The sequence below is a fragment of the Aquarana catesbeiana genome, linkage group LG04 (genome assembly GCF_042186555.1).
Source record: "Aquarana catesbeiana isolate 2022-GZ linkage group LG04, ASM4218655v1, whole genome shotgun sequence".
Taxonomy (NCBI): Eukaryota; Metazoa; Chordata; class Amphibia; order Anura; family Ranidae; genus Aquarana; species Aquarana catesbeiana.
In genome coordinates, this window is record NC_133327.1 from 59,251,805 (window position 1) to 59,265,842 (window position 14,038).

General features: G+C 44.0%; 1 protein-coding gene across 2 annotated transcripts in view; it reads left to right on the forward strand.

Annotated features, from left to right (window-relative positions):
* RUNX2 (RUNX family transcription factor 2) overlaps positions 1 to 14,038 on the forward strand; it is a 123,357-nt gene that overhangs the window by 91,039 nt on the left and 18,280 nt on the right. For both annotated transcript variants that reach the window (XM_073625241.1, XM_073625240.1), the window contains one exon: positions 896 to 1,057. In XM_073625241.1, the coding sequence (XP_073481342.1) occupies positions 896 to 1,057 (162 nt within the window). The remainder of the gene's footprint in view (positions 1 to 895; positions 1,058 to 14,038) is intronic.

Genomic DNA, 14,038 nt, shown 5'->3' on the forward strand with positions numbered 1-14,038 from the left:
CTGTTAAATGGATTTTTCGGAAATGGTAAACAACTGCTAAGAAAAGATAGACAAGGGAATGTATTGTCTTTCATCAGTCAGGTGGCTAAAAGGCTTGCATTGTAAGGAGGAGTAGTAAAGCACTACTTCTTTGTAGCACTACAAAGTAGGAAGCAGCGTCTGCATATGTAATGAAATGTAGTTGCCCCTTAGTACATTTATAACTATCATTTAGTCATAGAACTTTTTTCTTTTTATAGGGTAAAGCCAGCCATAGACGGAAGGAACCGTCCAAATGTCGATCCATTTATGGACAGGCTGGTTGTACTCAATAGATCGCCTTCAGTACAACCAGCCTGTCATTGTACTCTGACGGCATGGAAACTTTCCGCTGTCAGAATCCAATAGCTCAACAGGAGGCATTCTCCAATCAACACCAACTGTGTTGATGGGGGAATTGAGCAATTTTCTTTCTTTTAACCCACAGTTAAAGCAACGAAAATTGCATATTGTATGTCCAGCCTAACTGTACCTAACTAGACGCCTACCACTCTTATACTTGACCTGTCCACATTCTGGTATAAATTGCCAACTAGATCGCAGTGCAGCTTGTCAAAAACATCCAGGCCTATGTGTACCCTCTGCACTTCCAATAACTTTCTTGGACCTATTCATTCTTGTGGACCTCCTGAAAAGAAATGAATAGGCGTGAGGGCATGCTGTTAACAAGTAGCTCTATGATTTAGTTAACGATAACCTTTTGAATCGTGGACAGCTGAGTTTAAGACTATGGAGATATTATCTAGCTTACATATAGCATTTGCATTTATGAATGCCATCGCTGATGAATTTGAACTCAATACCATAAAAACAATTAATGGTAATGGAGACTCAGTTTCTCATTTTCTATTTGCAGACCCCAGGCAAGCACAGTCATCCCCTCCGTGGTCCTACGACCAGTCCTATCCATCGTACCTGAGCCAGATGACCTCTCCATCCATTCATTCCACAACACCCCTATCCTCCAGCCGAGGAACAGGGCTCCCGGCTATCTCGGATGTGCCTAGACGCCTCTCAGGTAAGTGCCCACTGGCTCTACCATATTGTGCTGATCTTCAGATATATTGCCCCCTTCTTTTCCCTCACTTCCTTTTTCCTCCTTCTTTTTTTATTTTGAAAGGTCTAAATAAAATAAACGTGTTGCTTTTACATTGATCTCTGCAATATGTAGTTACATAAAGGTCTATATGTAGTTTCACAGTTTATAAAGGACTGGTCATTCCGCTTCAAAACATAGTTTATTGCAGTCTAGTCCCAATCTTTGCCACCTCTGTGAGGCTGTAAACCCTCAACACTTGAATACAAATGATGTTGGTGGAGCAAAGAGAACAGTTTGGTTGATATTTTTAGATGCGGTTGGTGATATAGCTTGGGGCAGAGCTGTGGATGGCTTTGTAGGTTGTTGTTAGTATTTTAATACTTATTTGTTGGGTGAGCGGAAGCCAATGGTGGAATTGGCAGAGAGGGGTGGTGGACAGTGAATGATTAGTAAGGAGGATGAGTCTGGTAGTAGCATTCATAATGGACTGAGAGGGGTGGTGGACAGTGAATGATTGGTAAAGAGGATGAGTCTAGTAGAAGCATTCATAATGGACTGAGGTCCTATGTAAAGGTAGCATTGTGGCATGTGTAAACTATATAATTATTACTGTTGGACAAAAAAATATGTCCAGATTTGGACATCCCTGTCTATTGTGTCTATGGCTGGATTTACAGGCAGCATTGTTAATTAGAACACTAAGGCAGGCCATAGATCATGCAATTTTCTTTCCTTCCACCACGGGTGGAAGGAAGGAAGTTAGCTTGATTCTCCCATCAACACATCTGGGAAGATCAGTGTGCTGCTTTTTCTTCTCCCCTTGCTCAAGATCAACTTGAGTACCACCAGGGTGCCCATACATGGATCAAAATTTGGCCAGCCAAATTTTGATCCATGTTTTGCCATGCACGGCCATTTTGACAGGTTAACTTTCAAACGCAACCCCTCACTGGCGCAGGTAAAAATCTCTGCTTCAAATGTTTTCATGCTGCAATAGTTGCGATCTAAAGAGACACATTGTTCATTTATAGAGAAATTGTTTTACACTGGTAATGACATTAGTGCGTGGGCATTCTAAAAGACAATTATCGCCGTCACACCCAGATGGCCCACGTTGTCTTTGCCGTGTTTCTTCAAGCTGGCAAATAAATACTTCGTTTAGAATAATGTTATTTTGTTGTCTGGGGACGTTACACAGCTCAGCCCTGTGTTATAATCCTTACTACAAAAACAAATCCTATTGTGACATGTATTGTTATTTCCGATTAATGACACTCGTTGGAATTTTCATTATGCTAGCGATAAAACATTTACTTTATCCTCATACTTTGCTTACAGCTATAAATATTACTGGCAGCACAGTCCAATAGAGTGCAATAGTAAAGTGGAACTCTTCTTCTACAGCTGAGGAAATGAAAAAAAAAATTCCTGCTTACCATGTGTGAATATTATTTATAGCTGACCTTCAGGAAAAGTGAAAATGCTCCCTTGAAGTGGCACTGCAAGGATTAACTGTTAGTTTAGGTCTAGGGGGCATGGAAAAGTAGATTTACTTACCCGATCCTCCACTCCTTTGCGTTGCTTCCCTCATGCATCTGCTCTACTGTGCAGTCTAAGATCCTAAGTCAGTGATGGCGAACCTTGGCACTCCAGATGTTTTGGAACTACATTTCCCATGATGCTCAACTACACTGTAGAGTGCAAGAGCATCATGGGAAATGTAGTTCCAAAACATCTGGGGTGCCAAGGTTCCCCATCACTGTCCTAAGTCATAGCCCTGCATTAGCCGAGAGGATGCAGAGGGACAGTCCACCACTGGAGAATGGTGAAGTGCACTCTACCAGGGGAGCGAAAGGATCAGGTACTGTAAGTAAAAGTGCTTTTTGCAGCCCCTAGAATAAACCAGCAGCTAACCCTTTCAATGTGGGTGCAGTTCCACCGCAAGGGAGAATTTTCAGGTTACCCGAAGTTAGGTTTTAAGTACAAGCCTGAAGCTTGCCGGACATTATACAATTTTCTTGTTCAATTTCCTTTAGATTTACCTTCAGCTATGTAGTAGAAGGACCTGGCTGATTGCATACAAATTGAAAGTGTTTAGGTTGGACCTCATATTATATGGTTTTGGTAAATCTAAAGGAAAATTGTACAAGAAATTGCATTTCTCTACACTAGGAATATTCCCAAGGACTTCTATGCTTCCACCATAAACCTATTCGGCACATTCACAAAAAATTGCTCTAAATTTGCCATGGTGAAGAAATAGGGTGTACATGTACCAATGTAGGAATCATTATCCATCATGGGAACCATTACCCAATGATTCCTGGAGAGATATCTATTGTATATATCTGCCTTGTAGAAACACGTGAATAGAAATATCTTTGGGTCACTATGCTTGTGTCATAGCTCCCAACTGTCCCTGATTTTGAGGGATGGTCCCTGATTTGGAGCAATGTCCCTCTTTCCTCCTCATGTGTCCCTCATTTTGGTCTAATCTATATAGTTGTATATAAAATGCACTATTTATCTTTCAAAAAGTGTTTCTCAGTGCTAAACCTTTCATTCAATTTCTAAATTGCTGTACTTGTAAATTTTAAAAGCCAATATGAAGGAATAGTAGTGGTAAAAAAAAGCACTTTTGGATTTTTTTGGGTAATTCTCCTTTAAGGGGGAGTAGTGGGGGGCGTGTCCTATGCCTACATACGTTTGCTAGTAGGTGTCCCTCATTCCCATCTCAAAATGTTGGTGAGTGAGGTGGATGTGTGTGGTTTTAAGTGTGTGTGTAGTTATGTGGTTTGGGTACCTTTTAACGAAGTGCAACATTTTTCTAGTATTTGTTAATAAAAGAAATGTTTGGTTTGACAAAGCCTAGTGAGTTGTAGCACTGATTTTACTGATTATCACTTGTAGCAATAACTCTCGGTGGAGCTGCTGGTTTAAGCGGGCTTGTTACCTTCACTCTCCTTCCCTCTGTTTCACTGGCATCGGGTCTAGGGTTCCGTTGAGTTTACCTCCAGACGACACACGCACCAACACTGGAGTACGTTTTCAATGCTTTATTAAACCATCAACGAAGGAAGTAGCAGGAAAGAAGTGGAAGGAAAACTGCTGAGGAAAACTCAAATACCTTTTTAGTAAGATTTTTGACAAATGTCCTTTGGGGTTGGATATTTCAGTAGAATGCACTCCCTTGGTGGGATGCACGCCTGGATAGGCCTCTCTCACTCGCCTAGCAGCCAGTACGTAGCACGAACAAAAGCCTCTGCCTCAGACTTGTTTGGGATGAACCCCTACGATCCTCTGCCACAGGATGTATTGTTTTTTTCTGCGATGAATGTCAGTCACAGTGCTTGAACCTTTAAGCCAAACCCGGCAACACTATGCTGTAAAGTTACTTTAGGATACGTCCTCCAACTGAGTCACCAGGCCCCTCTCCAGACCAGCACGCTGCATGATCCTTCCATGACGGGTCCTCCCCTGGGATCTCCCCGGTTGTCCAGCTTCTTCACTCTGGACCATTCCTCGGCCGCTGTGGTAGGCCCCAGACAAGCTTCTGGGCCCACCCCTGCGCCGCAGTGACGTGGGCCTCCGGAACGGAGGACCACGAGATTGCTCTCTAATGCATACCTGTCGGCCAGGAGGGCCAGCAGGTGGCTGTAAAACCAACCCCAAAATATGGCGCCTGTCCCATAAATACCCTCGCCCAGAATGCAACTCGGAGGACCACCTCCACCGGGTTGTCTCCGGGACAGAAGAGCATCCATACGCTTAGACACGCTGCCTTTCCAACACTAGCCAGCGGCAACAGCGACACCCACGGCTCAGTATGGAAACACACGCAACGTCAGCCAAGCTGAAAAAGAGGCAAATCTAACCTTCCTAATGAACAAGTTACTAAATTTACCTATCAGATGGTAGTTCGCAAATCTACCAGCGCTACACACTGATTGAGAGTGGTTGAGTCAACAAATTGTTTTTTATTCTCAGTTTTGTTTGCCAGGCCTTACATTTCATTTCCTTTATGATTTTGTCACCCAAAAATGTGGAATCTGGTGCTGGGTGGATGGGCATAATATCAATATTAGTCTAAAAAAAATCTTTGCATGTGCCAATTCTGTTGTGGGCGGCTGAGGCACTGTGCATTACTACTAATTACAGTCAGGTATGAGTGATTTGACCCGGCTTTAAATGTAACCAGTGAGGATGGAAATATGGGCGCTGCTTTTGCAATTTAAAGAGGCAGGCCCTGGACCAAGCATGAAGCCAGTGGAGTCTAAAAAGCTCCTACTTTTACATTTATTTTCAAAGTTAGTGATTGGGCAGTGAAAGCAAAATCAGAATGATGTCAGAGCCCTCACCTGTTAAACACAAGTCAGAAGTAGCAGTTGCCATGTTTTTATTCTCAGATTTTCTTTTTTCTATAATTGAGACACTGCTTTGCGTCTAGCAATGTCTGACCTGCGCACCCTAGTGGTCATTAGTGGTATTGCGCCATTTTTCAGTCAACTGGTGTCACACCAACTACAATAGAATCCAAATCCCTTTTGGGTGTGCCAGTTTTATGTCACATTTAAAAGACCCTGCCTCTGACTAATAAATCCTGTATTCTTGGTAAGCCTACTTACTTACAATGGTGCCTTTTTGCTTTTCAGTATAGGGCTCATTTTCATCAGAAACCAAAAAGATAGCAGTTCAGGTCACTGAATTTAACAGCTGACACTTTTAGGGCCTGTGTTGATCAGGCCTTTATTTGCGTCAGATGAATTTTGTATTCTCATGCAAGTCTATGGGAGTGCAAAAGCAGCTTTAGCTCCCAATCACACCTGAGATGAGCGATTTTAGTAGGTTGGAAGCATTTCATTTTTTTTTACATTTTCTGTGCTGTTTTGACGTTTTAAGTGTGTTGCAAATGTTTTTGCACTTGTATGCAAGGCCTTTATTGGGGGGAGGAAGAAAGCAGAGGAGAATAGAAGTGCAGGTGCGAAAATGTGCATGTGTTTACAGGGGCTTGTATTAAGGTTGGGTTCACACTATTTTGAATTGGATGAGGGTTTCCTCGCATCCAATTCGCATAGCAGGAGATTTTGACCGGCTCTCTATGGCGCTGGTTCACACATCTGCGGAGTGGCTCCAGTGCGAATTGCACAGGAGTCCTGTGCGTCTTTTGGTCCATTTCAGGTCCGAATTATGCCAAAAATTTGGCCTGAAATCGGACCTGATGAAGACACACCGGACTCCTGCTGTGAGCCGCTGCGATCTCCAGGGTGAACCCAGCCTAAAGAGCCAAAAATGTGTGTGTATGCTTCTTGCATACTTTCCCGATCTTCAAGTGACTAAGCGTAGAGATGTGAATAGCCACAATAAAAAAAAATGGGGATCTTGATGTAGAGTGTTGTCATGTTCAATACACAAAAAATGTGCAACAAATGAGAGTTAAAGCGGGTCAAGTGCAGGTCAGAAGGAGGTCAACTGGAGATCAATAAAAATACCTGGGAAATTTTGAAGATCAACACACCTGAGAATGTTGGTGGGACAGAAGGCAGGAAAGGGGCAAACCCGTATATAATGGTTGCGTCATGCGCTGACACGTTGCCTTCTGCGGGACCCCTCGTCCCTAGTTATGTGTATCATGGCAAAGCAAGGTCCATAAAGACATGGATGAACGAGTTTGGGGTGGAGGAATTTAACTGGCCTGCACAAATGCACTTCTGGAAGAATGGTCAAACCTGGCCTGAGTCGTGACCTCAACCCCATAGAACATCTTTGAGATGAATTAGAGCGGAGACTGTGAGCCAGACCTTCTTGTCCAACATCAGTGCCTGACCTCACAAATGTGCTTCTGGAAGAATGGTCAAACATTCCCATAGACACACTCCTAAACCTTGTGGACGGCCTTCCCAGAAGAGTTGAAGCTGTTATAGCTGCAAAGGGTGGGCCAACTCCATAATGAACCCTACAGACTAAGACTGGGATGCCACTAAAGTTCATGTGCGTGTAATGGCAGGCATCCCAATACTTTTGGTAATATAGTGTGTGTATATATATATATATATATATATATATATATATATATATATATATATATTACTAGGTGCTTTAGCAAATTAAAGTGGAGTTCCACCCAAAAGTGGAACTTCCACTCATCAGATTCCTCCCCCCCTCCGGTGACACAGTTGGCACCTTTCAGGGGGGAGGGGAGTACAGATACTTGTATATTACAGGTATCTGTACCCACTTCCGGCATAGATAGCCGCAGAATCTGCGGTTATTTACGCCACTTCCTGCTCCCTCCCCGCTGCCTGCTGGGAAACACACGGGTCCCAGAGGCAGCAGGGACCATCCATATTGCGCTGCACGACTCGCGCATGCGCAGTAGGGAACCGGGAAGTGAAGCCGCACGGCTTCACTTCCTGATTCCCTTACCGAAGATGGAGGCGGCAGCACCCGAGGACGGAGAGACGGTTCCGCCTCGGGTGCCGACATCGCGGGCGCCCTGGACAGGTAAGTGTCCATGTTTTAAAAGTCAGCAGCTGCAGCTGTTTAAATGTAATGCCCCATACACATGATCGGATTTTCCGACAGCAAATGTTGGATGTGAGAGCTTGTTGGCTGAAAGTCCGACCGTGTGTATGCTCCATCAAACATTTGTTGGCGGACTTTCCGCCAACAAATGTTGGCTAGCAGGCTCCCCCAATTTTCCGCCAACAAAACTTTGTTGTCAGAATTTCCGATCGTGTGTACACAAGTCCGTCGCACAAAAAGTTCACTCATGCTTGGAATCAAGCAGAAGAAGCCGCACTGGCTATTGAACTTCCCTTTTCTCGGCTCGTCGTACGTCTTGTACGTTACCATGTTCCCACGTTCGTAATTGTTGGCCAACATTTGTGTGACCGTGTGTATGCAAGACAAGTTGGAGCCAACATCCTTCGGAAAAAAAATCCACGGTTTTGTTGTCGGAAAGTCCGATCGTGTGTAGGGGGCATTAGTCAGTTTCTTCCTGTTATAGGAGGACAACACTCTATGTTTCTGTCCCTCTCTTGTGCTGTCACACGGGCTTCTGTTGCAGACTACAAGTGGCGGTTTTAACCCACATTAGGTAAGCTTGGTCACCATTGGGTAAAAGGAAACAAATGTCATGCAGCCTTCACTGGAGTGCATGTAGAGGGAAAGTGGCAGCAAACAGGATACAGGAGATCAGCAGCAGTAAAATGGAACGCAGAATGAAAAAATAGCGAAAGCAGTATTTTATTAGAAAAAAAGGCAGTTCTTTTAAATACACAATTCTTTAGCAGGCCAAAAGTCATCCAGTCAAGGTTTACATGTACTGTAAAATGATTAAGGACATCATCTCAAAGTAAAATATATGTTCAAATAAAACCCTTTTTTTTTTCATTTTCTGGCGAGTAAAGACGACTTTTCCCTTTAACAACGCTCACTTCGTCTACCGCAGCATTCTCTACCTCTACATTCTTAATTCTCCCCTAATCCCGGATAACAAATGCTGATTCTCAGAGCCCCAGCAGATGATCAATCACCTTCCTCCTGACGCTACAGAATCTTAAACATGCCTTATCGAAAACTAGATTAAACATGCCGGTCCCCCTCAGCTTATCCTGTCAGCGATTAACTTTTCAGAGTTCGATCAGAATTATAAATGATGTTTCGGGGAGAACTGACCCGGGCGCACGTGTAGTGAAGAGAGCGCCCTTTGTAGTCTGGGCTTCGAGGAATCCCCCCACATCGTTGGACCCAAGCTTGAGTGACAGGTGCTCAGTTGAAATCCACTTGACCATCCGTTATCGGATATTTGCGTCTGCGGCATTCTGATCCCCCCATTTTTTTTATTTGTTGCCTTCTGAAAAGCAAAGACGGGCAAGGGTAAGCTTGTCGTCTGTCCTTGTTTTAGGGGGTCTTATCTCAGGCTCCTAACCACATCTGAAGCCTCTCGGCTCATTATAAATTTCATGGCAGCAGATTTGCTGAAAGTGTTTCCATATGTTTTGTCCTAATATATCTCGTCCTCTTTTTTTTTTTTTTTCCGCTCTCTTTCTCCAAGCGGAATACAAACTCACGCACACGCTGGCTGGAAATGACTCCAGGATGTGACAGAGAGAGTCACATGGTCTGTGTGGCAATGTGGGTGGCCTCTCGGAATAATCCAGCTGCCTCAGGACTGGCTTTTGTTCTACACTAGATTTAGTTTCAAAGTGAAACCCCCCCCCCCCTTCCCCTTCTTTTATTTTTTATTTTTTTTTACTTTACTTCAGCTTTCATAGTGGCTAATCAATCTGTCAGGGGAGAGCCGCCGAGTTTCGTCTAATGAGCCTGTCCTGTTTGAAGAGGTTGGAGGGGAAGAAATGCCAAGCTTCATTTCATGTGCTGGTTTGAGGTCCTACTGAAATCTTCTAAAATGTCATTTGTTAGAAGCATTGCTGGTTATGACAAAGTCTTCTCGGGCGATTAAAGGTGTGCTCCGACCAAATATTGAAGTAGATGTACACCCAATCACTGAAATCCCATATCAGCTATTAAAGTGTATCTAAATCCAAAACCAAAAATCTAATATATTGCAGCTTGCAAGGATTTGGTGTGGTGGCTGCATTCATTTTCACCTGGTAATCCTGCAAATAAAACACTTCCTGTTCCTGGGTGACTACTTCACTCCTCCACTGTATTTATGGAGGGAGTCAAGGTTGTCACCCTAGCATAGCTCCCAACTGTCCCTGATTTCGAGGGACTGTCCCTGATTTGGAGCAATGTCCCTCTTTCCCCTTATTTGTCCCTCATTTTGATCTGATCTATATAGTTGTATATAAAATGTGCTTTTTATCTTTTAAAAAGTGTTTCCCAGTGCTAAACCTTTCATCCAAATTCTAAATTGCTGCATTTGTACATTTTCAAAGCGAATATAAAGGAATAGTAGTGGTAAAAAAATCCCTTCTGGATTTAATTAACCTTTAACCTTGGTTAATTCTGCTTTAAGGGGGTGTGGCAGGGGGCGTGTCCTATGCCTACATACGTTTGTCAGTAGGTGTCCTCATTCCCATCTCAAAATGTTGGGAGGTATGCCCTAGGTTGCTCTCCTAATATGGCACAAAAGGTAATTCTGTAATGGCACAGGATGAAAGTACAGCTAACGCTCTTATCATATAACGTACTCAAATGCACCGTACACATGGTCGGATTTTCCGATGGAAAATGTTCCATGGGAGCCTTTTGTTGGAAATTCCGACCATGTGTAGGGTCCATCGGACAGTTTCCATCGGAATTTCCGTTGCACAAAATTTGAGATCTGGTTCTCAAATTTTTCGACAACAAAATCCGTTCGTGCAAATTCCGCTCGTGTGTACACAATTCTGACGGAGAAAGTTCCACGCATGCTCAGAATCAAGCAGAAGAGCCGCACTGGCTATTGAACTTAATTTTTCTCGGCTCGTCGTATGTGTTGCACGTCACCGTGTTCTTGGCGTTCGGAATTTCCGACCAACTTTGTGTGACCATGTGTATGCAAGACAAGTTTGAGCCAACATCCGTCGGAAAAAAACATGGATTTTGTTGTCGGAATGTCCGATCGTGTGTACGAGGCAAAAGTGTACCAGAGCATAAAAACTTACGAGTCCATATAAAGTTCCTAAATCCATAGAGATTTATAGGTGGCAGCTCCTCAGTGAGAATTAAAGCAGAGTTCCACCCAAAAGCGGACCTTCCTCTTTAAGGATTCCTGACCCTCTGACATGCCACATTCGGCATATCATTTTTTGGGGTGGGTACCTAGTTTTGACAGCTCCCACTTCCGCTTGCGCCACCTAGGTGACTCCTCCTCTCCCCCTGCCTCCCTGCAATCTTCCCAGAAGTTTGCTCGGCCATTCAGGACGCGCAGCGAGACTCAAGCATGTGCAGTGCGCACCCAGCTGTGAAGCCGCAAGCTGTCACAGCCGGGTGCCCACACTTGCAATGCCGGTGTCACGGAGAGGGAGAGAAGCAAGGCTTTGGGCAGCTGCATTCCTGGACCGTTGGTCATGTGACTTTTAATAAACAGAAAAACGAGTGGAACTCCGCTTTAAGTTACCTCTGAAAATATATAAGAGGAACAGCAGAGGGCAAAAACTAAGTGCAGCATGTAAATAAATCTTTTATTAAAACTCACAATTGGCAACTCATTTGGTATACAGAAAAGATGACATTAAATTCACCCATGAGCAGTAAGTATTGGCAAGCCTCACGGTGTGCTTCTTGGAAGACAAGCGCTGGTGCAGCCACTGGCCGGGACTATGGTCGCCAGCAACCGAAAGTGGTGGTTCCAGCACCTATGGTTTTGATTTCTGGCAACTATAGTATCGGCTGGTGGCTGCAGCAGCACTTGTCTTCGAGGAAGCAAACTGCGAGGCTTGCCATTACTTAACGCTTATGGGCGGACTAATGACTTCTTTTCTGTACACTGAGTGAGTTGCAATTTGTGAGTTCTCACAAAAGTTGTCTTTACATACTGCACTTGGTTTGCGCCCTCTGCTTTTCCTGCTCTGCTAATATGGCCTAAAAACATGTCCATATCTCCATCTCTGTTACATAGGGGGTGCAGAGCAATTGGTAGTTTACAGAAGATAGCTAGTAAGGAAGATTTTCTTTGGTGCAGCTCCCACGAAGTGACAAGGACACTGACTGCATTTCTGGCTGGATCAACAGTTGTTTTCTGTATTTGCTGAAAATGTTCTTAGCTTTAAAAAAAGAAAAAGAAAATGAATGCAGCCACTTCATTTATGGACTGTAAGCTAAACCTATTGCATTTTTGTTCTTGGCTTTAGCGCTGGTTAAATGGCAGGAAGGGGTGAATATTAGAAGTGCGCCCCCAGCAGCTGTTCCTGGCTTGTTCAGACTTCACCCATGCTCCCTCCACCGACTCAGCACAGAACGTTGTTGGGGGTGCACTTCTAACATTTGGCCCATCCTGCGAGGATGGAGTAGGGCTCGACCACCTAGAGCAGGGGTCTCAAACTGGTGGCCCTCCAGCTTTTGTGAAACTACAAGTCCCATGAGGCATTGCAAGGCTGACAGTTACAAGCATGACTCCCACAGGCAGAGGCATGATGGGACTTTAAGTTTTGCAACAGCTGGAGGGCCGCCAGTTTGAGACCCCTGACCTAGAGCTTTTTGCAGACAGGTTTTGAAGGACATAGAGGTCGACAATGGAAAAGAGGCAGATTATGGAAAGCATAGGGAATTTTTGGGGAAAATGTGCAGAAAGGTGAACAAACCCTTTAAATCTTCAGTTTTCAATTAAAATATTATCTGGCCACCTGGCAGTAAAGGTTCTTATTCAAGGTCCTGAAGTAGGGAGAAAACACTCTATATCTTAGTTTTGCTCCTTTTTTGTCAACCAGGCACAAGGGCTTTCTATAGGGATGATGGGTGGCTTTATCAACACACATTATGCTTTCTGGGAAATGCAGCCATCTCTGAAGTGCATGTAGACAGGAAGTGTCTGCAAAGAGGCTGCAGGAGGGCAGAAAGACTGAGATGTGGCAAAGATGAAAACAGTATTTTATTAAAAAAAAAAAAAGCATGGCGACATTAGATGAAGTATGAAACAGGTGTTGGATATTTTGCTCTCACTGCTTTTTCTGAAGCCAGCTGTAAAATTTTGAATTTCTTATTATAAAGATAAAGAGGTGATGAATTTTCCCAGTGTGGACAAAGACAAAGCTTGGTGTGCTGGATTTCTATGGTATCAATGTGGACCATGCACCCCCTTAAGGTGGTAAAGGTATAGGCATGGTATGGGTTTTTGTCCAGTTGTAATAAACTGTATCCCAAATGTTTTTTAAAAAATGACTAGAGATATATTTTAATGCAGAGATCTCAGCAGCCACATAGGAAACACAGTCTTACATGCTTCATATTATAGTCCTTGCTCAGCCCACAGGTTCACCTTGCTTCTTGCTGCCTCTCATATGCAAAAAGTGCTAAAAAAAACTTCCCTGAAGTAGATAGTGCTAAAAAAAAAACTCACCTGACAACTGCCAATCACATTCAGACTTGTCTTGTAAGTTTGAATCTGATTGGTGATATAGCAAGAATACACTATACAGTCTTTAGGATGCACACTCCCACTGAACATGTGAAGAACTGTGTAGATTCTAGCTCTAGTGGATGGCACAGAAATCATATTAAAGGACAACCTCACTTTTGGTGCACTTGTTACCCCACCCTACCAGTGCACCCTCGCGGCTCCTGCATCCATCAGTGCTTCCAGGTAGGGGAGGAGGAGCACATGAGCTCCCAAGTGACAGCCGATTTTCAGGATTATATATTGTCAAATGACCAAGAGAATCACCCTGTCCCTTAGGGTCCGATATGTTGTATTTCAGTGCTGGCTGGCTCAGGAAAAAAGATACGCAGAAATCAAGACTCACACAAACTCATTTGCAGGCATTGGGGGGGGGGTGCGAGTACCATTTTTTTCTGTACCTGTTCCAACTTCCTGTTGCCCAACACGACCCTGCCCCCCCCCCTCCTACCCGAGTCCTCTGGGGCAGTAGTGTATTTAGGTTTTGTGCTGCCCTAGGCCTGACTAAACTCGTGCACCCCCTAATTTAAACATGGCCCACCCCTTCCTGTCAAGGCCACACCCCTTGCTGTTTAAGACCCACCCTGAAATTTTTGAGTGGGGACACTAGTTCTGAGGGCCAGGGGGGGGGATGGATTCCCTTAATTTGCATAGATTTCCTGTCACTTCCTGTTTGGCTATGGGGCAGGAAGTGAAAGGATGGTAAAAAATAAACTGACAGGGGCTATAACCCTCCCTTATTCTATCCAAAATGAAAAATAAAGTCCATAGTTCTACTTTAAGCACAAATTTCTGATAATTTTATGGAGAGGGCTAAGAAGATATAACCATGCCAATGGTGCATCCGAAAACATGCACAGTGAGGAAGGTTTGTGGTCCAGGATGATCGGCCAGTC